Source organism: Caloenas nicobarica, chromosome 2, assembly GCF_036013445.1.
Source record: "Caloenas nicobarica isolate bCalNic1 chromosome 2, bCalNic1.hap1, whole genome shotgun sequence".
NCBI lineage: Eukaryota > Metazoa > Chordata > Aves > Columbiformes > Columbidae > Caloenas > Caloenas nicobarica.
In genome coordinates this window covers 41,182,540-41,209,641 of record NC_088246.1, presented here as the reverse complement: position 1 = coordinate 41,209,641, position 27,102 = coordinate 41,182,540, and the positions used below count along the sequence as shown (strand labels likewise).

The 27,102-nt window shown below is 42.0% G+C and overlaps 1 protein-coding gene across 4 annotated transcripts in view; it reads right to left on the bottom strand.

The window, feature by feature from the left end:
• The window catches only part of LOC135985224 (ubiquitin-conjugating enzyme E2 E1), a 46,495-nt gene that overhangs the window by 18,758 nt on the left and 635 nt on the right, over positions 1-27,102 (bottom strand). The window contains exons 3-5 of one of the 4 annotated variants that reach the window (XM_065628316.1): positions 26,784-26,848; positions 25,217-25,395; positions 23,016-23,066 (exon numbers count right to left, since the gene is read on the bottom strand). In XM_065628316.1, coding sequence (XP_065484388.1) covers positions 23,016-23,066; positions 25,217-25,395; positions 26,784-26,848 — 295 coding nt within the window. Of the gene's footprint in view, positions 1-23,015; positions 23,067-25,216; positions 25,396-25,450; positions 25,571-26,783; positions 26,866-27,102 lie in introns of those variants that run through there. The other 3 variants (XM_065628314.1, XM_065628315.1, XM_065628313.1) reach the window with 3 other exon arrangements.

The window sequence follows — 27,102 nt, the reverse complement described above, 5'->3', positions numbered from 1 at the left end:
AATGTAAATATATTTAGACTATGTTAGAAAATTCCTCAGCCAGTCTAGGCAATCCCACTTGAACTTTTGAGACAAGATAATTAAGAGATATTTCTTCATTTGAGTTTCAATGTCAAGATGATCTCAGTTCAGAAAGGCCAGTAAATAAAACCTCTGGCGTACACACAAATAGTCTTCCTAATAAATCAGTAAGAAGAGACAAATTCCAAAGGCAGATGACACATTGTTACACCAGACTTTTAATATCTTTTTGTTTTATATTTGGTTCTTAATCAAATGTAATTAAAAGTTATGATAAGACAACTCTCTTTTTTCAATTAAGGCAAACTAATTGAAAATAGTTCTTTTCTGCTGAGCTTGTCTTGTCACAGAAGAGTAAAACAGATCACACAAAAAATCATCCCAATGGTAGTATCATTAACAGAGTTGCAAACTAACCAAAACTACAACTATTTTTTAAATTCCCTCTGTATAAATATATGTAAAACTACAAGTCACACAACTAACTTCCAAGACACGAGTTAATGATACCACAAACTTGAAACTCGATCAGGCAAAGTCAACCTTAAATACCCGAGTAAGACAATAAGTATGTATGCACTCAGTTGCAGCTTTAAACCTCAATTCTCTGAGACAGATATTGACAAAAATACTTTGGGAAATTACTCTTAAAGATGCTTTTGTCATATATATATACACACACTTTTATATATATATATATATATAAGTATATTTGTGTTTCATAATGTACAAAGCCTTTTATAACATGACTTACAAAGAAATTTTCAAAACATAGTTTCCTTCTGTAAAACAATGTTAAAATAAAGTTCTGTCCACCCATCAGTAGAACAGAAGTAGTACTAACAGGAAGACACTGATCATAGGTCAAACGCAAATTTTGTCACAGAACTTTGTTCCTCTACTAGCTTATCAAAGGAAATATAGGAAATCACCAGGCTGGATGTGATCTGAAGTCCATTTATTCCAATGCTCTGTCTCTGGCTGGTTTCCAGTGTCAAATGGGGCAGACATGAGCACTGGAAGGCTCCTGCCAGGTCTTCTGCTTTCCCCTACCTTACCATCATCCCCAGCAGTAACTGATTGAGCCTCAAAAACAGGCACCCCTGTTTCCCTTCTGAAATTGGTATTACCAATAAGCTGCAGTAATTCTGTCTGTGTTTGCCCTCCATAGAAGTCTGAGCCTTTTAGAAGCTTGCTAAATTCCTGGCTTCGGCAATGTAATACAGCATGGAATCCCTGTGTCTAATTTCATTCTTTAATATACATTAGATTTCTCTGTCTTTTAATCTCAATTCCATAAGCCTTTGTTCTTGTATTAAAATACAGAGGAAAATAAACTTCTCATTTGTTTTCTCTAGAGAATAAAAATAAGGAAAATAATATTCAGTCTGTTTTCTAAAGGAAACAATTCCTGTATCTTCACATAGGAACTCCTGCAGTTTGGGGTTTTTTTAAATAATTTCCATCTCTCTTTGCCAAAATCCACCTACTTCTCCAATATTCTTTTTGAGAGTGTCCTGGTTTATTGTTGCCCTGCAATAAACGGTGACAGAGAGAAAGTGGACATCATTACACAAAAGCTGATGGACAAGACATTACTTTGTACTTATCTGTTAAGTCTTTTTCTCTTTCATGTGCCAGAAAAACCTACTCCCCTTCCTTTTTCAAGATGGGAAGACTCATCACCCTAGGTATACCCTGAATGAGCACTAGGCCAGTAAAGAATAAGTTTCTTCCCTACTTGCTAAGTAAGACATTTGCAGAGGACCATGTGTTGTTAAAAATCTGTCCTGTTAGCAAATACATTTGTCAAGTGTCTTTCTAGAAGCCACTACTTCTGTATCAGTCTGGGATAGTTGAAGTCAACGACAAAACTCCCATCAAATTCAGCAGAACAAATCCATATGCACAGCAGGACAGAGAAATATCTTTTGGGAACCCAGAAAAAAACCAGCCACGACTGCAAAAGCCAGATTGCTGCAAAGCACTTTGATTGGGAATTTGCTTCATCATGCTTAGCCCAATCAGTAATTAAGGCATTCCTCACTCTCACAGTTACTGTCAGCAAGGAATGCTTTTGAAAGCATCATTGCTGCTTCTGCATCCTTGTAAAAAGACAAAATATAGTATTCTTTATGGAAGAATAAACTCTAAGCATTTGTTATCAATCAGTGCTACTCCTGATCATCTTAGAAACAAGCAACAAGCTTTGCTTCTGCCATTAGTCTGACTGTAGTTTTCACATAATTACAGAAGAACAGAACCTTACAAAGGAACTCACAGCTCTGCAGAATGCTGAACTCCTCTATAGAAGACATTTTAAGGTTCTTTCCTTCAAAGCCACATGATTTATTCAAGTTGCCTTTCCTATCCTCCCAATAAGAGAACCTGAACGCCTCAAATATTTTGGCTAGTGCCCAGGGATTTCTAGTTGTTGTTTCTATTATGCTTTTGCTCAACTACTTTTTTTTTTTTTCCCCTTTCTGATACTACAGATGTGAGTTTTTGTTCTTTGGTTGTGTGGGTTTTGTTTATTTTTTTTAAAAAAACAACAAAACCAACTTTAGCATATCAAGAAGATATTTCTACTCTCCATCCCCTGTGTGTAAGAACTGTGTGGTTTAAAGCCCTGCCAAGATTTGCAGGCATAAATGTCAAATACAATAGTCAAACCTTTTAACATATTTATTACTTCACTCCTGATATTTTTCCACTCAGTGGAATTAATTCCATAGCTTGAAGTGCCACTTATTAAAAAGCCAAGACATGGTGAAGAGCCTGCTACCATCATCACTTCCTTTACAGAAATATAGTGATTTTGCTCATCACAGCATACTCAAGTTTAATCAACGTTGTGGCTCTTGCTCCATGTAGGTATTAATAATTCATAAGTCCTTGGATTCTATTGCTCACTTTGTAGGTCATTTCTGTAGGCATTCCCGTGCAACCTGATCAGACGCGATGCATAACGGTCATTCCTGGGGTGAGCTGATAGGGAAAGGGACGCAAAAAAGGGACACAGAAAGGGACAAAAAGTATGCAAGGAGGATATCCAGTCCCAAAGAGATACAAGATAGGTGTTTATGTGTGTATGTGGAAGAAGGGAGGGAGAAAAATGCTTACATGCATACAAGCTGGGACTGGACAAAATGATTTCCACGCAACACTCAGAATTTAAGTAAATTTTAGTCCATAGGCAAGTTTAATTTGAAAGAATTCAAAAAGCATGCTCCTCACAGAATCACAGAATGGTTGGGGTTGGAAGGGACCTCTGGAGATCATCTAGTCCAACCCACCTGCTAAAGCAGGTTCACCTAGAGCAGATCGCAGAGGAATGTGTCCAGGTGGGTTTTGAATGTCTCCAGAGAAGGAGACTCCACAATCTCTCTGGGCAGCCTGTTCCAGTGCTCTGGCACCCTCGAAATAAAGAAGTTTCTCCTCACATTCAGATGGAACCTTCTATGCTTCAGTCTGTGCCCATTGCCCCTCATCCTATCATTGGGCACCACTGAAAGCAGTCTGGTCCCATCTTCTTGACACTCACTCTTGAGATATTTATAAACACTGATAGATCACCTCTCAGCCTTCTCTTCTGCAGGCTGAACAGACCCAGCTCTCTCAGTTTCTCCTCGCAAGAAAGATGCTCTAGGTCCTTAATCACCTTTGTAGCCTGCCACTGGACTCCCTCCGGAAATTCCTTATCCTTCTTAAATGGGGGAGCCCAGAACTGGACGTAGTACTCTAGATGTGGCCTCACCAGGGCAGAGTAGAGGGGGAGGACAACCTCCCTCAACCTGCTGGTCATACTCTTCTTAATGCACCCCAGGTACCACTGGCCTTCTTGGCCACAAGGGCACATTGTTGACTCGGGGCCAACCTGTTGTCGACCAGAACTAACAAGTCCTTCCCTGCAGTGCTGCTTTCCAGCAGGTCCACCCCTAACCTATACTGGTGCCTGGGGTTATTCCTCCCCAGGTGCAGGACCCTACACCTGCCCTTGTTAAACTTCATAAGGTTCTTCTCTGCCCAGTCCTCCATCAGTCCTCTTGTGATACAACATCTCAAGATAAATTTGCTTAAGCCTAGGAGCACGGGTTTAATACTGCTCCAAAATCACCACAATTAATAAGACTAACTTTGAACATTCATGATAGCCACATGCCTGCCCAATTCTATTTCAAATCCTGTTATGTTCTTGGCCTCAATAATTTCCTGTGATAGTAAGTTCCATAGCCTAATCATATGTATGAAAGACACATACAATACCTTCCTTTTATTACTTTTATATTTGTCACCTTTAATTTCGATAGAACATATCTCTTTGTTCTTCTGTTATGAGAATAAGAAAGCAGATGTTTCCAATTTATTTTGTTCTTTCTGCACTAGTGTTCAGTGCAGCATGAAGCTAACAGTTAAATAAATGACTGAAGCATTTCATCCTGGCTATCTTCTTCCAGACAGAGTAAATTTGCCTGTCTAGTAGGAGAAACAGAGAAAGAGGAACAGGTAAAGGAAGTAAAGAAACTCAAACTTTATGAACTCTGAGCAAGAAGCTTGTGAGAGAACATGAGAAAACAAATACTACAAGTGTTAAATAATGGTCCCCTATACAACACATACGCACATATATTTGAAGAAAAAAACCCCTAACAAACAAACAACAAACCCTAACCAAATCAAATATAGCACGTGTGGCTGAAGATGCTAGTGAGACAATAAAAAAAGCAAAAGAAGAAAACCTATCATGTAATGTCACCCAAACCTCTGATATCACACATATTCTGCATGCTATTTTAAACTTCCCTGTAGAAGTGGTTACAGTCAACAGTTCCAACTTACTTTGTGAATATAAGCAAGTTCTCAGGTGCCACCACCAGGGTCATGGATAAATGGCTTAAAAGGGATCGATTCAATGACATTTCTGGGCACCTGAAGGAAGGGTGTACCCCTGTATTTGTATTTAACTGCCATTGTCTTGGTGAAAGCTGCACTGAACACAAGCATGACTTCAACCAAAACATTTCATAAAATAGGGGTCTCTTTGTAGAGGCATTAAATTTATAAAAGCAGTGGAAGTAGATTCCAGAGGGACTTCACCGGATTACAGCCTGATGACATTGGTGTTACAATTTCAATGGAAACCTTGCTTGATTTAGTTATTGCAGGACAGAAAAGGACAATTCAGAGAAACTACAGAGCTTTTCCATTACCTCGGCTGTAGGACTGATCCCTAAACACCAAGGTTACCTATACTCAGATCCCATACCAGCGTGTGGCGTGGCTTACTGAACACAATTCCAACTTCCCTCACATTCCAATGCCTGAGACCCTGCTGCAGTTAGCTGCATGCAAACTAGCATCAAATCATCCAAATAAAACCAAAGAATACAGGAAAAAATTGATTTTAAAAGTCTGGCAGTGTCTGTATGAAATCTTAGCCACCTGTCTAGCATGCATATAGCAGGCTTGAAAGGTATTTCCATGACTTTGGCTGAACCTCTCTCCCAGGCTAGGATACTGAAAATCATTACAAGACAGTAATTCAGAAGGACAAATACAAAACTAATGATCTGAGGAGTCCAAGATCATAGTCCTTGTCTATGTTATGCTACTTAAGTGAGGACTACAGTCTCCTCATTTAGACATAAGAACAACCAGATTATTCAAAGGGAAACAAGACTGTACTGGAGCAAAAAATATGCTTACATTGCAATGCTTCATTTTGCAGTATCATGAGATCCTTGATCTTTACATCAGCACCATTAATATACATTATTTTACACACAAAAGGCATCAGCTGTATGTGACCAGCTCTCAGGACTTGAACACAAATTTCTGGAGCATAGAAAATCTTTTGGATCCAAACATCATTTGGATTAATTTTTTTTAAAGATATCTTTTCAACAATGAAACCATTTATGAAACAAATTCAGTGTTCTTACATGGTTAAGTTGTTCATTTTTCCAACTCAAAGCTCTGCAAAGACCAAGGGAAACCACCAGTCTGCCATGATTAGCCAAGGGCACAAGAGCACAATTAGTTCTTACTTGCTGACACAGAAGGATTGGATGGAAAAAGGAAATCCAGGTGGGTGAAATACAAAATGAGGTGTCCTAATTGAATGTGATGACATTCAGACTGAGTTTTCTAAAAATGTCGTACATCTTTTAACAAACTTGGGTGATAAAGGTACAGTTATGTCTAGTTCTGATCATACCCATGCTATTTCATATGTAAAATCTAAGTATATATGCATGTGCATATAAACATACAAATGTGTATCCACATACACAATATCTGTACGCCTCCACAGGTGTGCTACCTCAGTTCAGTGGCAGTTGAAATGAACAGGTTCTGCTACCATAATAACACTGTAGAAGTGCAGAAAGACCACCCTAGGATGGATAAAAGAGAATTAACCCACTTCAACCTCTTTGCTTAGATCCTTGTTCACATCCCACACACTCATACAGCCTTCCATAAGAGTAGATCTAGAATTATACTACCACTTTGTAGCAAATTATTTTTGCTACAAAACAATGACAAGAATATACAATACTGCAGTACTGATCCCAGCTAACACCTTTTGCTCTCAGTCACGACAAGAAGTTTGGCCTTACCCTTTATACCACTGGGATTAACTGTGGCAAGTCAGCACTATCCTTGGAGTCTGTTTTGACTTTCCCATGTGTGCTTCTCCTGGGTGATGCAATGTTCAGAGTTTAGGAAAAATATGTATTCTGTCAACTTCTGCAAGTCAAGTTAAATGCTCAAGAAAGGGAAAGTTGATTGCACAATAATTATTTTCCATACAGCTATTTTTGCAGATTCAAGGGAATGGAATGATGGGGAAAGTAAATAGAAAATAACCCTCTACTTTTTCTGACATACAACTGCACTCTGGTAAGTGAATGCAAAAGGGGTGTTTGCACACACATGTATGCTTTAAACACCACTGACAAAAAGCAGATCTGATGCAACACTGTTCCCTTAGAGCTGTTCTACAGAGAATATCTAGCATTTTTTAAATTTGTAAATTATTATTAATTACCTCATAGTTTGCAAAATGAAACAGTGGGCAAAATAAAAAAACAAGCTAAAATCTACTTCATTTATTTCGAACTTGAAGTCTGGCAGCCATATTATATCCTAATTCTTCTTGAACAATTCACCTACTGCAAAACACATATTGAGAGGTGGTATTTAGAGCCTTCCTCAATGTAAAGGATTTACCTTTAACTGCTGGGAAAATTCCTCCTGAGCATTTTTATAGTTATTTTCTGTTCCTTTATCCAAGCCAAGCAGACCCCCAACAAGTACGTGTGCCTCCCCAGCACGGGCTACAGAAGGAAGGCAGCTCTGGCTCAGTGGCGACTGACTTCAGGGATCTTTCAGAATGGAGCAGAAAGCAGGATCTAAGCCATGCGAACCCCAATTAAAGCAGAAAAATAGCTTAAACTAAGAAAAATCTATCTATCTATTAAAAACATCTTAACTTTTCATCCATGCTGGTCACAGCTGCTGTGAGAGAGGCTGCCCAGTGCCTGTTATGCTGGTTTTACACACTTTTCCCACTAGGGCCAAGAATGATCAAGAGACTCATCATCTCAACAAGTACTCTTGCTGTAAACAGCTAGTGCTGAAAGTCAGACCCTTAATAAATAGATGGATTTAATAATTTTACTCCTGAGACATGCAGTTCTACTACATACCAGAAAAGGTACAGAAAGAATCAAAAATATAGGCCAATTTAAGCTGTTGTTTTCTTCAGTAAAGAGAAACTTGAATACATAAAATAAATCACCTTTCATAATCCTGTGAGGGTCCTAAGGATGCACACAGGATTGATTCCCTATAGGCATGTAAGTATTTTTTAAAAAAAGGCAAAACCAAAAAACCCAACAAACCACCAAAACAAAAACCAAGCACCAACTCAATAGACCTCCCCTTATCTAGATCAATGTCTTACTGCACATGCATTTATCTTTTCCCTTTCTTTGTTTGCTATATGTTCACTTGCTCTAAAATTGTTGAAGTTTCTTAAAATCACAGGACTGTTAACAGTCAAATCAATGCACAGAGAAGACAAAAAACCCCAATCCTCCACTAAAAAAAACCCCAACTCAGCACAGCATGCCCTAGCCTTTCTTATACTGTGGAACAGGATAATAAATATGAATAACAAAGCAATATGAATCTGTGCATAGCATTATTATTTTTAAACAAACAGTCTATATGTTTGCCTTTCATTAGCTCCCTGTGGTGGCAAAACTATAAACGTAAAAGTCAGACATAAAGGGAAAAAATGAAGTAGCCAATAGCGAAGATTTCAAATATACTTACACAATCACACTGTTTGTTTTACAGCTTCTTTACATAACAATAAAAATGTAATATACCGTGGGGTTCTGGCAGCGTGTAGAGAGACAGCATCAAATGGCAATAACAGAGTAAGCACAAATGATCTCTTTGGAACAATTAAGCAATTTTAGAAGCACCACTATGTCCAACAGCTAATGGGTCCAAAGAGACAGAAAGGTCAAAAGTGTGAGTTTCTCCCTACTAACCAGAGATCACATAAATGACCCTTGTGAAGAGAGAATAACTTTATGATCATATTATATAATCCCTACTAGAGAATAACCCTATATAAACCCCAGCACACTAAACAAAAATAAACAAACAAAAAAAAGAGAGGTCCTTCCTTCAGAAGCCAAAAGTAAGATGCTCTTTTCCAACCAGCTGCCTCAGCAGACTTAATAAACAAAAAATGGAAGAAAAAAAAAAAAGTGCTTACCCTCTTTTTGTATAACGAGCTGAGAAAAAGAAAATCACTGGCTATACATAAACCAGTATGGTGCTCACTTAGTCCAGTAAAGAGTTTGGCAGTTTTTAAGAAAGAACGGGTAAGCAATACATATTGTACATTAAAATCCACAACTCTTTTAGTGACCTTAAACTCTAGTAATATGAACAGGGACATACAAAACCACTTATTTCTGGATACAGTTCATTCACTGTCTTCAGCAAAGACTGAAATTTAGCACTTGACCTAGTGTGTCATTAAGGAAATGACACCTTATGTTCCAGGAAAGCCAATCTAAGCAAACATCACAGTTCCATTACTATTTTAATATCCAGAAAATGAGATCCTCCCTCTGAAAAGAAACCATTTGCTAAAACAGCAACTAGATGACTTTCCAGATTTGTCATTTTATGTGTACATGACAGAAAGATTAGTAAAAACACTGATGAAAGAAGCTTGCATTTACCTAGCATACAGCTGCTGCCTGCTGTGTAAATGCTCACGCAGGCTCACCTACTGCACATGTCAAATGTCCTCATAACCCCAAGTGAAGTTTAGATGCATCCTCTTGACTAGAAACCTTTCAAGATAATAAAATACACTTTTCCAATGACCAAAGAGTAGAACATAAAGAAAGCTGACCAGTGTCAACTCTTATGTTGCCTTGCACTCAAGATTATTGCAACTGACCATTGAAGTACTTTAAAAACACTTTCCTGTTTCCCTTTCATCAAGCTCCTCTGATTCATGATCCAAATACCTAAGCAATTTAAAAAAAATTAAAAAGTCTATATACACATTCAATAGTTTAGTTGATCATTGATACTTCATTTGCAAGTAAATTAATGTGACAATAAAGGTTTTGCCTGTTTATTTTTTAATTCCTTATAAGCATTTTCTTCCTGTCAACGGGAGAGCCTTGCCTCTTCAGCTCCCTGCAGGCACGGACTGCAGACACTGCCAGCTGCAACGGCTCATTCCTAAAGGGTCGGTGCGGCCATCGGGAAAGAGAAGGGGCCAGAACGTGTTCAGCTCAGCAGGATAAGGAGGCAGAAGACACCAGCACCGCTTCTTACAAGCCTGGGATGGTTTGCAGAAAGAGGCTCAGCTCCGAGGCCAGAACAGGCACATTAGCTCTCTTTCACAGAACTTAACGCCATACTGGTGACTTGGGACACATTGGACTGTAATGAAGAGAGAGCTGACGAAAGAAGCACAGAGTGAGCTGAGAATCTGTGCAAGAGACCAGCCGGTTTACTAATGGAAAGGCATCTGGCAAAATGCGGTTTTTTTTCTCCCTGTTTTTCCCTGCTTTTAAGAGTCACATCTAACCTCACTCCATTTTTCACTCTCTCCTACTGTCATAGTTCAGCCACCCACTCTAGCCCCATCATTTTCCCCCATTCATTCTGAATCAATGAAGACCGCTGCAAACAGAACAGACTTTACCAGGTAACAGGCAAGTCTCCTTCCCAGACCCAGACCCCAATCCGCACTCCTTCCTCCTCTCTCTTTAAGCCCAGCTGTGAATCGCTAACAGCTCCCATCCAGCTGTTCAGCCAGACCTGAGAGAGGTCACAGCACATCCCCACGTAGCCTCAGCCCTGTACTCTGCTGCTACCGCTTACAGCTGGACCCTGCCAGCTCATCGCATCCCCGCTGCAAAAGGTTACTGTACAAAGGCTCCGCTGCCCAGTCCCTGTTCTTCAGCCTTTCCTGACAAAATCCAGTGCTAGCTATTAAAAATGCCCTAAATAGCTAGCTCTATGCTACTTAGCACTGCAGTGAAACATGTACTCGAGCAAACTCAATGCTAAATTATTTGTCTGAACTTTACATCTCCTCATAAATAAGACTCTACTACAAAGAGCAAAGCAAAAATCCCTGTAAAGCAATGCAGCAAGTACAGCACGCACCGTCTACGGGTTAGAAAAATTTGCATCTTCTGTAAAAAAACCAATGTATAAGACATACCTGATACATTGCAAAACCTCAAATGTAACATAATATTTACAGTCATTATTAGTTAAGTGCGCACACTGAATACTAAGTACTTTAAATTGGAATGTCTCGGCACATATAATAGCTCTGCAATTTAACTAATATTTCCCTAACAAATACTTACAATCCTCCTAGTTATTGAGGTGGAAGGTGAAGTAGAAGCACAAAGGCAGCAAAGAGATTAGCTGTAGGACACCTTTATTATTTCTCTGCCACTATCCAGGGAAAAAAACAAAACAAAACAAAAAAACAAACAAAAAACCCCCCCAACAAACTGACAACCCAACACTAATATATCTCAAAGCACATTATCCTATTACATTGTGGTAGTATCACAAAGTAACAGCTGTGATAACCTTGATGCACATAAAACCGGAAAATACCCAAGTCACATATTCGAGATAATACAATAGCTGCTGAATAAAACAACTCACTTATTTACCTCAATCAGATACGGAAAAAAAAAGCGTAATGTTGCAACATAAACAGAACTTAGTTTTTTGGGGAAAGGGGAATAGGGAGACATCTACAAGCTCAAGGACTAAATCTACTTTATTATTAAAAAACATTTAACTGTAGCTGGAAATTTACGTACCACTTTGCAAACATACAGACAAATGAAAGAAGCCCTTTGCACTAAAAATCTTACAGTTGAAATTCAGCAAGACAAACAAATGAAGGTTAACCCTTCACAAAAGCCAGGAGAAGTGGCTGAGTGACAGGAAATGAGGGCTTGCTTTATACAGCAAAGCATAAAAACAAGAGAGGCAGGAACTGTTCCATAAAGCGCAGAAGTTGAACAGTTTATGTGGCTAAAAGCAACACCAAGTGGAACAAGGAAACAGAAAAAGAGACTGAAGTTAGTGGACTGGAATGAGGGACAACAGGGTGGTGGAAGGAGTCATTTTGTGGGTACTCCACATAGAATGTAAAAAGATCATTTGGGGTCACCTAATTCAGTACCCTACTCCTGAGAGCAGCAAGAGCAGATGCTCCTCCGAAGAGGTGACTGTGGTCACTGTCTGCAGTCCATCCCCCTTGCACTCTCACCACAGCCACTGGATTAGGGACGCTCAAGTCCCTGACTTTCCTCTTTGTGTCTGTTTATGGACCTGCTGCCCATGAATTTGTTCAGCCCATTTTTGAGTGTGCTGATTCTATCCGCCTCCACGACCTCCTGCAGGAACAGCTTCCAGAACTTCACTGCCTACTGGGTACAACGACTGAATCTGTTCTAAAATGACCTCCTAACAAGTGTCAGTGAATAGTCTGTTTCTAGTACTAGAGAATTTACTGAGTAACAGCTCTTGTCATGTTTCTCTTCCAGTTGCTACAAAAGAAAGGTGTGCTCCTTTAGGAGATGTAGGTTCACAGGGCCATCAACAAATTAAATTTGCAACTTCTTATCTTTAATGCTAGTCTAATTGACTTGCATTGACTGAGTTTCAAAGGATTTTTGACCTCTCCTACCCTCTTCTGCTTGCTTACTTGTTTCTCTCTCCCCTTCTGTCCCCTCCCTCCCTCTCTATCACTGCCCTTCTCTCTCTCTGATCCTTTCTTGCTATTGCTCCCCCAATTTCCTTCTCCTGCTCCTCACATCTTGCTCATGCACTTCTAAAGGGACAACCCATGGGTCAAGAGCCACATGTGGCTCATGCAGCAGTTCAAGGAGGCCTACAAAAATACAGCTGAGCACCTGTAATGTGTATTCTTCAAGGTATAGTAGGTTGTGCCTTCTTGATTTACAGAGCATCGTAAAGAGTGTAAGACTGTGTAAACATGTTGACTTTATTGCTGTATCAATGTTTCACCTTCCAGGTGGGGTTATACCACAAGCGGCACAGCAAAAACTACTGTTGCAGCTTGCATGCTTGCCTATTTTAAAAAGTCACTCATGCCCAAGAGGCTGGCCCATGGACAGCCCTCCCCATCCATTCAAGAGCAGGATGCCCTGTCTCTTCCGCTCCTTAGAGAAGGCAATAAGAAAGTGGAGCTAAACTGATGGAGCAGACAACGAATCAATCTGTCTCTGCTTCCACCTTTGCCACAACTATTTCAGCAACCAGTGCAAAATTGCCCCAGCCACCCTGATGGGACATCTCCCTCTGCTGCCTCTGACATTCACCATTAATGCCTTGTACAGTCTTGCTGTCCATAGGAACGTAACACTATTCTGCCTCGAGGGGTTTTGTGTCCTTTTCCATGCCTCACCTACAACTCATTCATTCTCGCAGTCTTACCAATGCCTGCAATCTGATTAACCTCATAAGGAGAGCGAAGGGATGGAAAAAATTTGAAAAATTCTATTCTGAATAAAGTATTAAAATCTAACTAGAGACTTCAGTCCTGGGATGCAACTAGAAAACAAGCAGCAGGGCAGCTGAAGGCCTGACATCAGTTACATCCAAAACCTAGATCTCCTAGGTCACTATTGTCACTAATATATATCTTCTTGCCCAGTTTCCTAGATCACAAGGGTGCTGTTGAAGTTCAGTTTGAAGTAGGAAGGAAATATATCCACAGCTAATGCAATGGAGAACTCCAGTCAGATTCATGATATTTTGAGATTTTATCTGGCACAGCTATTTAAAGCCTTCAGTCTTTTCCCTCTCCCCCACAGACCCCCAAATGAGTATGAGCCAGCAGTGTGCCCAGGTGGCCAAGAAGGCCAACAGCATCCTGGCTTGTGTCAGCAATAGTGTGGCCAGCAGGACTAGGGAACTGATTGTCCCCCTGCAATCAGCGCTGGTGAGGCCCCACCTCAAATCCCGTGTTCAGTTTTTTGTTGTCAGGGGCCCAAAAGACATTGAGGTGCTGAAGAGAGTTCAGAGAAGGACAATGAAGTTGGGGAGGGGCCTGGAGCACAAGTCTGATGAGGAGCGGCTGAGGGAGCTGGGGCTGTTGAGCCTGGAGAAAAGGAGGCTGAGGGGAGACCTTATTGCTGTCTACAGCTACCTGAAAGGAGGTTGTAGCATGGAGGGTGTTGGTCTCCTCTCCCAAGTAACAAGTGATAGGACAAGAGGAAATGGCCTCAAGTTGTGCTGGGAAGGTTTAGATTGGATATTAGGAAAAAATTCTTCACAGAAAGAGTTGCCAGGCATTGGAACAAGCTGGCCAGGGAAGTGGTTGAGTCAATGTCCCTGGGGGTATTTAAAATATGTAGATGTGTGTAGATGTGGTGCTTAGGGACATGGTTTAGCGGTGGACTTGGCAGTGTTAGGCTAATGGGTGGACTCTATGATCTTAAAGGTCTTTTCCAACCTAAACAATTCTATGATTCTATGATAACTGTAAGTTGGCATAAGTCCTTTCATCAGAAGCCAACGAACTACAAAATACAAAATTCCCAAATTGAGAATTACCTCAGCAAAACCAAAACTAGACAATTCGTATTGATTAACTACTTACAAGGAAGTCAAGGAGGACACCAACTATAAATGCTTGTATGCATCACCTAATTTATCTCCTTTAAAAGGGTTACCAAGACATACAGGAAATAACATGCAAATATAGTATTACAACAATTGATTGATCAGAAACTTCTGATGAAATGACCTTTTGTGGTATACTACAGTATTGATATAGTTGCTTTAAGACTATGTTACTACAACAGTGTGCATTTTAGCAATCTCTCAAAACCATCTGCAACAATTAAATGCTGCTTTAATTAAATATATTGCACTTTCTCCACCATTTATAGGCCACTTCTCAGGCAGTCTACACTTGTTCAGAATACAAAATAACACATTGAAACTTTCTAGAAGTTGTCCAGTTGAAAATTTCAAACATGAAAGATCCATAACAGTCATCACCTAAATTAGTACCTTAAAATTTCAGTGAAGATATTAAAGGTGCATGTAAAACCTTCAAGACAGTTATGCTGGCAGACTTCCTTGTATAACAGTAGCTACTGCCCTGAAGCTTTGCTGTTGTCTCCAAAAACTCTGACAAAGCTTTGTGTCTACACTAGAAGTATTTTTCTTCTTTTCATCAATCCATCTATCATGAAAAGACACCTTTGACTATAGAATTTTTAGCGTTTGTGGGCCTTTTCACTCCTGTGTGCAACTCTCTGTGGGATCTTAGGCATCAAAATAAAGAAAAAAAAACCACCCCAAGACCCCTCTCCTGGCTTCTCCTTAACAGGCACTAGAATTAGCTTCAATTGCAAAAATCTATTGCTCAGATAACCATAGCAGAAATAGCATTAAATATTAGCAGTCCACCTGCCCCAGGAAGCATCTCCCCTCCTCCCTCTAGCCCACAGCATTTACTACTGCCTTTACAATTCTCAGTACCAGTTCAAGATTCTCTGTGTTTCCAGTGAGTCCAGCAGCTCCAGAGGGAAAGATGAGAAATGTGATTCTCTGATCTCTTAAATAATCATTTACAACAGTAGAAAGTGTAAAATCCATCTAACTAACATGCTGATTTGGTTTACACTCACTCTTGACTCTAAAAGTTGAAGCCCCTGGAGGAATCAAGCCCTGAATTCTGCACCGATTCACAGAAATACAGAAGCAGAGAAATTTAACAGGACTCTACGTCATTACTCGTACAGCTTCTTTAATCCAATTACTTTGCATTTTCTCTTAAACAAATGAACTGCCAAAACTTGGCCTGGACCCAGTTCTCAAAACAGCTCAACTTCATCTCACCTGATCTGTATTTTCAGTCATGAATCACAGAAGAGATTGGAGGGAATGTAAGGAATCAAACAGCCCATCTGCCCTGAGCTGCAATCTACATGCCCCACTCTCCTTTTCTCCCCCTGCTTCCCTCCCAAGGAGTCCAGCTTAATAAAGAAAAGAATACTGCATTTTAGAAGTTGCAGTTAAGCATATAGATGGGTGATATATTCTCCTGGTAATGTCAATTAGCCCCTCATACATAGAAAATTTGTATTAAATGCACCGTAGTAACCATTATATTTCCCACAAATGCCTTGGAAGACCAATTGCATATTGCTGAAATCTGCAAATTGGCAAGAGAAACAAGAAAATCCCTCTGAATTCCAGAGTGTACAGTATTTATTTTGACAGTTGCAGTTTATTTATAGTACTCGACAATACATGTTCTCTAGTTCATCTTGTAAAATAATGAAGTCAGTATTTAGACCTCCACTGTTAAGCCTCAGAGGGAAAAATAAGTATAAACTTATTTCATTCAAATAAATGTACAGATTGGCAAGATTCTACTATAATGCCTAAATTACATCATTAATTTAACTTAGTTTAAAGTACTTTTGTTTGGTGGAGAAAGCACAGCCCTTAACTTTGTATGTGGCATGCAAGTCTGCACAAATATGCAATAATCTCTTAACCCACTCACACAAAATGGTATCTTATTTTTGTTTTGTAAGTTAAATACTTTCAGAGAGGTGCTGTATGGAAGGCGGGTCTTTCATGTGTGATTACAGAAGAGCGCAGGCAGAGGCTGCAGAAGTTTTGCTACACTCTAGAAATCATCAACAACCTTAATCCACCGAGGTAAGTCATACCATTGCAGGGGAGCTCTGTCTCCATTTCCAGCACAACAAACCCCCTTCGACAGTGGGGACAAAGTTAATGCCGTGTCAGATGGCATCTTATTGACTTTCCGGACCAACCCATTCTTCAGAAACCAGAAAGCTCTCGGTCACTAGCAACCCGCCCTTGCCAAAACCCTCAAAACACAAAACCATCCCCTATCACTTTCTCAGTCCCCTAGATTTGCCAGTTCTCTCTGTGGATCATTTTGTCTTCATATAAAAAGACAAGAGAGACTCAAGCCTTTAAAGTATAAATACTCCAAACGCCGTGCTTCCCATTTAAGTCCATAAAGTATCATATATATATCATGAATATTTCTTAAAACAAAACCAGACATGTAACTGGCTGCTATACACATATCCAATATAAAAATCTAGACAGAGCTAGAATACACGCTAAATTAAAGACTGCATAACCAAGAGGAAATATTAGAATTTGTCAGATAAAACATATACGCAGCATCATAAACACAGTTGCACAGTGCCCTCCAAGGGTAGCAAAGCTGAAAGTCAAATAATAAAATTAAGCGGTATACAAAAGTCTGCACAGAAGGGATTCCAATCCTCTTTGTTCTTAGCCATGATACAATTTCACAGCCGCTCTCAAGATCCATCGTTCTGATGTTTGGCATGCAAGAGCACAGAATGCAGTTCATCTGGGAATTACTGAGCCGGGATGTACCAAACAAAATCTACCACAGCATCAGCCAGCTCCTGCCACAGTGTCTGAGCAGCCTGGCCATCAAAACGTTTCTGATTTTTAAAGGAAGCCAAGAAATAAAAACAGGAATATCTTCCGCAAGGTGAATTCCTGTAATATTAACTAATCAATTCACAGTAAAGAAGCAGCTCCTGGGCAGCTATTGTCTGAGTACATCAGGCAGAGGACTTGGCCTGCAGGAGCTGCTACCTACACGTACTTCAAATTCACCGAGTGTAAAAATGGTATTATTTTTATGGTTTGCAAGCTCGACCGTACACAGCTGCAGAGGATCTCTGAATTAGTTAATATACCGTTTCAAAAGGAAGAGTTATTTCTCCAGGGATTATGTACCAAACAAAGGGGGAAGGGAATGCTGAACCACTGGTAGCTCATATGACAAAATATATCTTTCAGCTACACACAGCACTAATTATGAAGGCCCTTCCTATCCTATGGCTGGAAACTTCTCACAGAAAACACTCTCATTTCAGAGAAACAATGCAAGGGGGAAAAAATAAAATACAAACAAAGTGATAAAACCACTTTTGCAAGCTGATAATTTTCATTAAAAATTATCTGCATTTTTTATTTCTACAAGGAAGTAAAAATGCAGCATGTGTCATCCTTGCTCTAATAATTTAAATGTTCATATTTTTAAAAAAAGTCTTACTGAAATTAATATTTTTAGTTACAAAATATAAGACCAGAATGTTTATGCTAGAAGATGGCTATGTTCAGCAAGGACTATTCCAAGCATGAAAATAATAAAACTAACACTGATATTATAGTTTAACAGTGACAGCCCATCCTTAGATAATGCACTAGATTTAAAAGCAAAAGCACTTGTAACATCGTTGGAGGTATTGAGAAAATAAAGTTGCAAAAAATTACAAGCGCCATAAAAACAAATGTAATCAAAACAAATGCCAGACTTTCATGGTATGTAGATTAATATATTAATTATGAAACTATTGAGTTTGAAACAGCCTTTGAGCCATACATTTTCTGCAGACTTCTCTCTAGCCAAGAAATCTTAATTCCACATTGCAAAGTTTTGAAAACTATGAATATTCCACAGAGTATAGCAGAGAGCACATCTCCTCACCACCTCTACTGAGATATATATTTATTAAGTGCTGACAGTTAACTTTCACAAGACTCTTAGAGAGATCTGGTCCTTATTCTGTGAATTTACAAAAGCTGAACTGAAGGAGCCAGGAAACACAACTGTATTTTATTATTACCTAAATAATGAATTTCTGATAGCATTTCACTCTGAAGGGATTGTAAGCCTTGCAGGCAAATGCCCTCTTCAGTAAAGATTTGCAAATTATCTTTGTTTAAATAACAGCTGGTCTTGTCTTAAATGAGCCATGTGGAGACAAACTTGTTTCAGTTTGGGCAAGAAAGATTAAAAAACATTAATTCTAGTTAACATCCATTTTGGTCCCTCTACAGAGATGGGCAAAGTAACATTAAACTACCATGCTTACATACAGTCAACACCAGACACCTCATAAAGCCCGGATTCAAAGCCCTGCTCGTAATGCAACCAATGCAGACAGTTCCAGGAGAAAAGCTCAGCTGCAAGTTAGCCTGAAACAGAGGAGATTTACATTCATTGCTCTACTTTGCCACAGACTTCCTGCGTGACCTTGGACGAGTCACTTGGTTTCTGTGTGCTGCAACTCCCCATCCCTGAAATGGGGAAAAACATTTCTTTCATAACCTCAAGGCAATTAGCAGATTTACTATCAGGAGATGCGTAGATATGGAGGTCAAATAAATGACATAAAGAGAATAAACAGTACTTAAAGCTTTAATTAACTTCTGTGAAATCTTTGGAAACCTCATCACAATGACAGAAGCAAAGCTTTGGCACTGAACTCACAAGCGTTATCTACAAAGAAAGATCACGTCTGCCTACGTAGCAAGATGGAACTGTATTTTGACATCTGCAGACAATCACAGATGCAGACTCTCATGACCCAATGCAAAGATACGACCTACTCCTGTATCACCAACATATATAGAAGACCAAAAGTCAAAAGTCTCTAGGTACCTTCTTTGAGTCCTAAAAGGAGTTAAAACTTTCTGATATAATGCAAAGTCCGAGAAAAAAAATCATCAGTTACCCTCTTAAAAGATTTAAAATACTTCAGGTCCAAACAATTATTCTCCAATTCATATTAACCACTAACCACTAACTTTTGAACTTGAAAGCCACATTTAACTTTCATAACTCAGTATTAATATCCGAAGTCAAACCATCTTGAGGACAACAGAACGTTAAAGACTTCTAGAGCAGCAGCCTACTGAAATCAATGAAGAGGGTAAGAACCATTCAGAAGCAGCCAAACACTACACATACACTACAGCAGGACTCTTTTGAGGACAGCATTGCCTCCATCAGGAAGCCACAAATCTGCAAAATGTATTAAATACATCTTTTTAGAAATTGCCTTCAAGTCCAAAAACCTATTTTGTAAACGCAAGCCAAACATATACTGTGTTTCCATGCATGTATCCTGCACCTCTGTAGAATGAAAGTCCTAACCTGTGTAAAATCAAATTCACAGCCTAAGGAAGGAAACACGAGGGGCAAAGGGGTTACAGGGTATGATGAAGGAGTCAATGAGAGATGAGCACAGGTAAGCATTTGGGGGACACAGGCAAGCTGTGGAAAACCAGAAGCAAGGAAACTACTGACGGGAGAGGAAGTTTGGTATAAACTTCCCCTCATATTACCCACATATATATAAAACCCACACAGCTGCTCAATCACATGGTGTTGACTGTGTTTGGGGCTTACCAAACAAAAAACAAACAAACAAACAAAAACCAAAAGAAACAAAAACCAAAAAGCAACAAAACAGATGATCTGTGGGCTACACACGTGAAAATACGGTCACTGCAAGCTGCAAAAATAAAAATGAAACTCATTTATTTTTAAGCTATTTTGTTTGAAATATCAAATGGCTTTCATTATTTGTAATTGCATCTTATATGTGGTGTTTTATAAGAAGAAAAATAAAACAGTTCTTACTAAAAATCATTTACAACCTTAAGCTTTTTCTTTCAATATGCAGAGCTGCTCTGGGATGTGTTAAATATCTTGAACTCCCATTACTGCAATAAGACTGGAGGAAGAACAGCACTTTGCAATGAGGCCAAAAATTAAAGCACAGCCAACAATTAACTGCTATCAAACAGCAGGCACAGCACAGAACAGGGGAAAATACAAAGACGGTGGTGAGGGCTATAAGAGTGTCCAGTAGAAAAAAAAGGAATATGACATTTCCAACATAACATGGGATACAGTTTCAGATGCACGTTTTCAAATGTGACTTCTGAAGCTGACAGCAGAATAGGTAGTGCCTGGTATCATATATAGCTCCCCAAATACGTAAGTTTTGAGATTAGTCTTGCAGAAGAGAGTGAGATGCCTAAAAGGAAACAACTGCCTCCCACCCCCCCCTTACCCCCCAGCGATACCTGAAAAAAGTCTGCAGAGGCACAAGGGCAGCAGAGAGATGAGGGGCTGGAGGTCAGAGGAAAGGTGAGGATAAGCAAAGTCACGAAGGCAGGAAATTGAAACTAAGTTCTGGAACTATGTATTTAATACTTCCCTCACAGCATGCTAATAATGTTCATACGAAGGAAAAAAAGAAAATAAAGCAGTTACACTGTTAGCAGGCTTTCCCAGAGCAAATTTTGGCAACCTTAAACATCACGAAGCAACCAGAGTCTCTCACTTGCTTAATCTCCTCATACTCTCGAATTGACTGTTTCTATTTCTTTTTCCACAAGAGGTGAACTTTCCCCATAACTGCAATAGCTGAAGCTCATTTCACTGCTGTGGCAATCAGCACCTGCCCACCTTTTTACAAACCAGCTGCTAGAGAAGCAGCAAACTCCCAGTGCCTGACTGTGCGACTGGAACCTCATCAGCAGAGCTGTTCCTCTTCACTCTCAGGACCATCTTTACTGAAGCAGGATGACTTCACCCAAAGCTGAGCAATACCAAAACTCCTTCGGTCACACACACACACAAACCCCTCCATTCACGTTTTCCTTCCTATCAACACACTAAGAGACAGTCACAATTAACACCAGTTTCACGTGTTATTCACAAGAGTTGCCAGCCTTCGCTGTCACTCATTTGAAGGTCAAAAGGAATGCAGAATACTTGTAATTGCATTATGGGCAAAGACTAATCATCACTACTTGTACTGTGAACTGACTTTTACCATGAGAAATATTTGCAAAGGCTGAAAAAAACACAAACTTACTATGTGGGCCTTGAAGTGCATTACCCTCAGTCATCTATGTAATTTTAAAAAAAAAAAAAAATCATAACCATATTCTACATAGACACATAGTCTGCTAGCTTGTGAATGATGCCAATCGAAACAAGGAAAAATTAGGGTTCTAATAATATTTATAAAAATTTTTGGATGAAGCTTGTAATCTGACATACTCATATACTATCATAACTTTTGGATAGATTTACAAAGTTCAGACTGCAGTCTCAGCACCTTGATCATATAGACTCAGTTACCTACAGAGCAAGCCACAGTGGCTTTCTGAGCTGTGCTTCTGGGTTTTTTTCCCATGAAAATCAGGATATGGTGAGAAGAGGAGGGGAAAGCATGTGGACTTCATCCTGACACAGAGCCAGAATGCAGACAGGACAGACATCTCCAGAACAAGAGCTGGAAGCTTTTGTAATATTCGGGTAGTCATTAGTGTCACTAAAACAATGTTGTCATAACTAAAGATTTCAGAGCTCATCAGTTATCTTCCAAATGGCACAAAAATCTTAGTATCAGCCTAGACATCTACTCACATGCCTCATCTCACCTGTCCTTTCATTAATTATGATCCTTGGGACTGGTACTGAGAGAGTGGCTCTGGACCTGTCAGGCTAACTCTTGCGGTAATACCTCCCTGCAGACTAACAGTGGCAAAAAGCTTCAATAAAAAGGTTCATGTGCATTTGTGGGTGACAACACAATACTAAAAAGACCAACTTAAATACTTATTTATAAACAGAATTTTCTCTGCTTTCTGCTATTACCAACATCAAAAGGCCTCAAACCTCAGCCACAGCAAGAAGATTGGAACAGAGTTGTGCTTTGGCAACTACAGCAAACACAGACCAGAACGAAAGCAACTTTCCTCTCGAATGAACAAGCACAACCAAAGATGTTACACTGCTACTGTCTCCTCTTCAAATGCAAAGAGGCTCAGGCCACCAGGCAATGAACCAAATCAACCCGCTAGATGTTTCAAACAAACAATACAAGTTTCTAAAACATACTTAAAAACAAGCTGCTCTGTAAAGGGCAACAGAATATCCCTGCTTGTTATTTCATGAGCTAACGTGTGTGCTCCTGTGGGGCACCCACCGAGTGAGGAAACGCTTCTCTTCCACTGTTCACATCAGAACTCTCTGAGCTAAAAAGCTCGTAGCATTTTACTATTCTCTGCTTCCTTGGCAGGACTCTTATTTATATAAGATTAGTGCAGTCAGGCATTAGATTTATAAACCAGAAAAAAAACCAAAAACAAACAAGGAGAAAGTTTTCACACTCTTCTTTATAGGCCAGTTTTGGAAACATACACACAAAGCAATATAACAGATTGAAAAGCAATTGTTAACAACAACAAACAAACAAACCAAACCACAAAAAAAAAACAAACCAAAAAACCAAACCAAACCAACCCCAAACACAAACAGAACCCCCATATCAAAACACTTATAATCTCTGGAGTCCCCTCCACCTGAAAACTATTTAATGTCATCCAGGCATTCACAGAAGTACTGTCAACCACCTAAACAGCCATTCCTTTGCTCTATCCAGAGCCTCCGAGGACAGTTAGGACACACACAGCCACACTTCAGCCCCTCACCTTCCCCGACCCTCCTCAGGGAAGGAATCAACACCAACCTGCAGTTGGGAGGTGGATCTAAGGTGATGTCAGCCAATTCCTTCTGAATCCTGTGGCAATAAAAGCAAGAAGGAACAAAGGTAAGTCACTGTGTGGGACAGCAGTTAACACATACGCCTTACAGACATACTGTCACCGCGAGTTTGCAATGCTGTGTAAGAGAGAGGCACTCTCAGCTGCAGCCTCCCACCCGTCCAAATGCACAAAGCAAGACAGACACCCTGTTACAGAGATGGACAGAACAGCAGACAGGCACCACACGCTGAACCCAGACAAGTGCACTCTTGTACGCTCCCATAAAAATGCCAGCCACACAGGGACAGTGGAAAAGACTGTCCACTTTACTCTGCGAACCGGCCTGTAAATGAGGGAAAACCTCGGCAAATGTGATGGACCAGGTGCTAGGAGGAAACTGCAGCCTGAAAAGGAATTTTGTCTTGCTGGATTGAGAGAAATAGTCATTGCCATATTAGCTCCCCCCGCCTCCTTCCCAGCTTCCCATCACTATCCTGAGAGAAAACAACAGCCCCAGGGGAGTGAATAACTGCGCCATTCCCAAGAACACTTAAAGGAAAGTGAATATCTATTTCCAATGCTCCTGCACGTTCCTGCCACCTTCAATTCTCCCCTCTCCTTTCCCTCAAGAGCCACACAACATCCCCACATCCCCTCCCTCAGGACTCCAGACGCTCCCTTCTCTTCACCACGTTCAGACAACACCCTGTCCTCCCTGCCCAAACTATTCTGGGCTCATGCTGCTTTTGCCACAAAACGCCCAACCAGCTATCATCCCCTTCGCTGTAGTCCCATTACTGTCACTCAGGCTTCCTCTCCAGATTTCCCCATCCAGCACTCAGTCTGCCTCTCATCTCCTTTAAAATCAGCCAGCATCTTCTGCCTCTCTTCCACTTGTCATAGACAAGAACCACAGCCTTTTCATATTAGGCAGTTTACAATCTTCTTTTTAAAATAGTTAAGGGCACGACATGTAAACACCACTTGCCACTATCCATGTCAGTTTGCCATGGAAACCTGCTGAGTGGAGATCTGGAATAACCAAACTGCCTAAATGCTACAAAGCCACAGAGAACTCAGTTGCAATGACAGGGCATTTGCATAAAACCCCAGTCACTTTTGACACCTACAGATACAACCTCCCTGTGCTGCTTGGCAAAGCTGTTCAGTGAGATGGCTTATTATTCTTACTGAAGTACTGCAAGTTTGCTTGAAAACTTCCATTTGTCAGCTTAGCTCCCTGGAGCAGGATGGTACTGAATTCAGGTGAAACACAGAATAAACAAGAATAACTTTTTTTTTTTTTTTAAAGTGAGTGGCTCCAAGAGTCCGTCTGAGCGAAGAAAAGTTACTGACATAGCTGTCATGGAATTACTATTCTGTGCAGGCATCTCTCCCGCATGTAGCCATTATTCTGGAATAAAAATTATTTCATTCTCAAAAAAACTCCAACAACCCACTCTGGGCTGTGAGCAAAAACTATTTAGGAGTAGAATGTCCACCAGTGGACGTGCTGTGGATTATTTATTCTAGTCAACACCCTGCCATTTACAGAAAATTCAATATAAGTGATGAGCAGACAGAAAAACAGTAATATATTTGGTGGGAAAGACCTGGGGCTATATTACACTGCTTGCACTGGAGTGTACTCTCCCAGTGCAAGCAAACTCAAAACTCTTAATAAACGTTAATTAATCACCAAAGCAGTCCTGAAAAGAAAAAAGCCACTCTAGATCCATCCCAGCCTACAGAGAGGGAAACTGACACTGAAATGCAATGCCCTACCCAGGCCATTCAGCTTCCAGTAGCAGAGAAGGAATCAAGGTCCTACATGCCAGTCCTACACATTCCCTATAACTGATGCTAATAAGGAAAAAGGAAAAGACAGCGGAAATACTTGAGGGACAGAACAGCAGCCCAGAGGAAAAATAGACAGGAAAATATTTGGGATGGAACAGAGGATGAAGCAGGAAGAGAGAGCAGAGAGCACTGAAGTTGGGCAGACACTCGCTGCGCAGAGACACTGAAAAAAGTGAGACAATGGTAGCTTTGTGTGGAAACGTTGAGTGTAAGGGCTAGAGATGAGGAACGGGAGCAACAGGGGAGCAGCAGAGAACAGAACAAAATAAAATGAGGAAGGAGAGAAGATGCAGCGAATCAGTAAGAAAACTGACTGCAGCCTCACCTCTTGGCACTGGTAGATAGCAGCTTAGAGTTTTTACTCATGCTGACTTTGCTTTCCTTCTTCTTAGGCGTGCTTGTCTCTTTCTCTGTCTGTTGGTTGGAGGATGAAGATGAGGAGGAGCTGGTGCTGGCCCTCGAATCGTCATCCGACATAGCGACCCCCCCACCACACACCCCAACCTGGAGAGGAGACACCATGGGGCGTGGGGAACAAACAGTGAACACAAACACACACAGAGAAAGGCCGCTGACGATCTCGCTCTGTGTTTGGGTCATGCTCCTTTTAAAGGGTCCTCGTGTCTCCCTCTCTTCAGGCCCTACAGTTGAACCAGGAGGAGCAGCAGCCTTCCCTGCACTAGTAACACCGAGGAGCTGAGGAAAAGAGACTTTCAAAGCTTCCTCTCAGAAAGCAAGTGTGAAACGAGAGAAGAAGAGACTGGAACGAGGACGGCTGCGAGGATCAGGGAAGCTCAAAGCAATTCCTTCTAATCTCCCCCAAACCGCACACACACAAGAACCATCACCACCCACGACTATCCAGCCTAGGGGTGTAGGAGATAAAAATGGAACAGCTCCGGTCCCTCGGGTTCCCAGGAGGCACGTGGGGGAGGTGGGAAGGGATGGGGCTGGGTGGGGGGGACCATCACTAGTGCTAAAATGGAAATGGGGCATCCCCAGCAACAGGGGGGAGACCCCGAAGGAGGATCTGTGACCAGCGGTGGGGAAACCCCTGCAAGCTGGATCACCCTTGCCTGCTGGATCACCCCTGCCTGCTGGATGGGCTGTTGGGCACAGGGGAGGGGGTGAGAGGGGGGGAATTGCAGGGGAACAGCTGAACAGGGAGCCGGGTGCACAGAGGGGACCCACTGAGGCCCACTGCACCAAGGGGGATGCCAGCAAAGGGGGAAGGGACCAGAGGGTCTGTGCTGAGGGTGTGCGGGAGTTGGGGATTGGAAAAGAAGGGCCAGGGCCTACAAGGGGCGAGAGGGGAGGGCCTGGGGAGGCCGGGGGCAGCGAGGGGGGCAGCGGGGTGCCGGAGGGAGGCAGCCCGGCTTCGTGCGGGCAGCTGGGGGACACAGGGGAGGAGGGCGAGCACGGTGGGCTACCGAGGGCAGGTCCGCACCCCAGAGGGGCGAGAAGCCGTCGGGAGGGATGGGGGGGTTGGCAGGGCACCCCGGGAGAGTTCGGGTGGGAGCGAGGGGAGCAGCCGCAGGCCCGGGGCGAGCGGCGAAGGGGCAGCAGCGGGCCGGGGGGCCGGCGACACGGCCGCCTCCCTCCCAGCGCCACCGGCCCCCGGGGGAGCTCCCCTGTCCCCGGCGGGCCGCCCCCGCTGCCGCCCGAGAGCCGCGGGCAGGGGGGCCCGGCCGAGCTCCCCCGGCCGCGGGCCCACAGGGCCGGGCGGCGAGGGGCCGGGGGGACAGCGGTACCTGACAGCCCCGGCGCGATCCCCCCTGCCCCGCTGGCTCCACCGCCTCCCGCCCCATCGCCGGGCCGCGGCCGAGCCCTGCCCCTCGCCCTCGCCCCCGGGGCCGGCGGGGAGAGCGGCGGGGGGTGCCCCGTCCCCCTACCTCTCCCTTTGTGTCTGGCTGCTCCTCCTCGGTGCGGCTGGGCCTGGCCACTCGTGTCTCTCTCGCTGGGAGAGAAGCGGAAGTGCTGCAACAGCAACTATTAAACAGGCAATGGCTTCCCTGGCTGCCTCCCCCACCGCCGAGCGGGGCTGGGGGGCGGCGGGGCCGGGGCGCCACACGCGCGGAGCGGGGCCCGGGGGGGCGGAGGAGCCTCCGCTGCGGGGCTGGAGGGGGGATCCCGGCAGCCACGGTCCCCCCGTCCTGGGTCGTTCCCTCCCCTCCAGCGGGTGCTGGGGAAGGAAGAAAGGGGCGCTCGGGA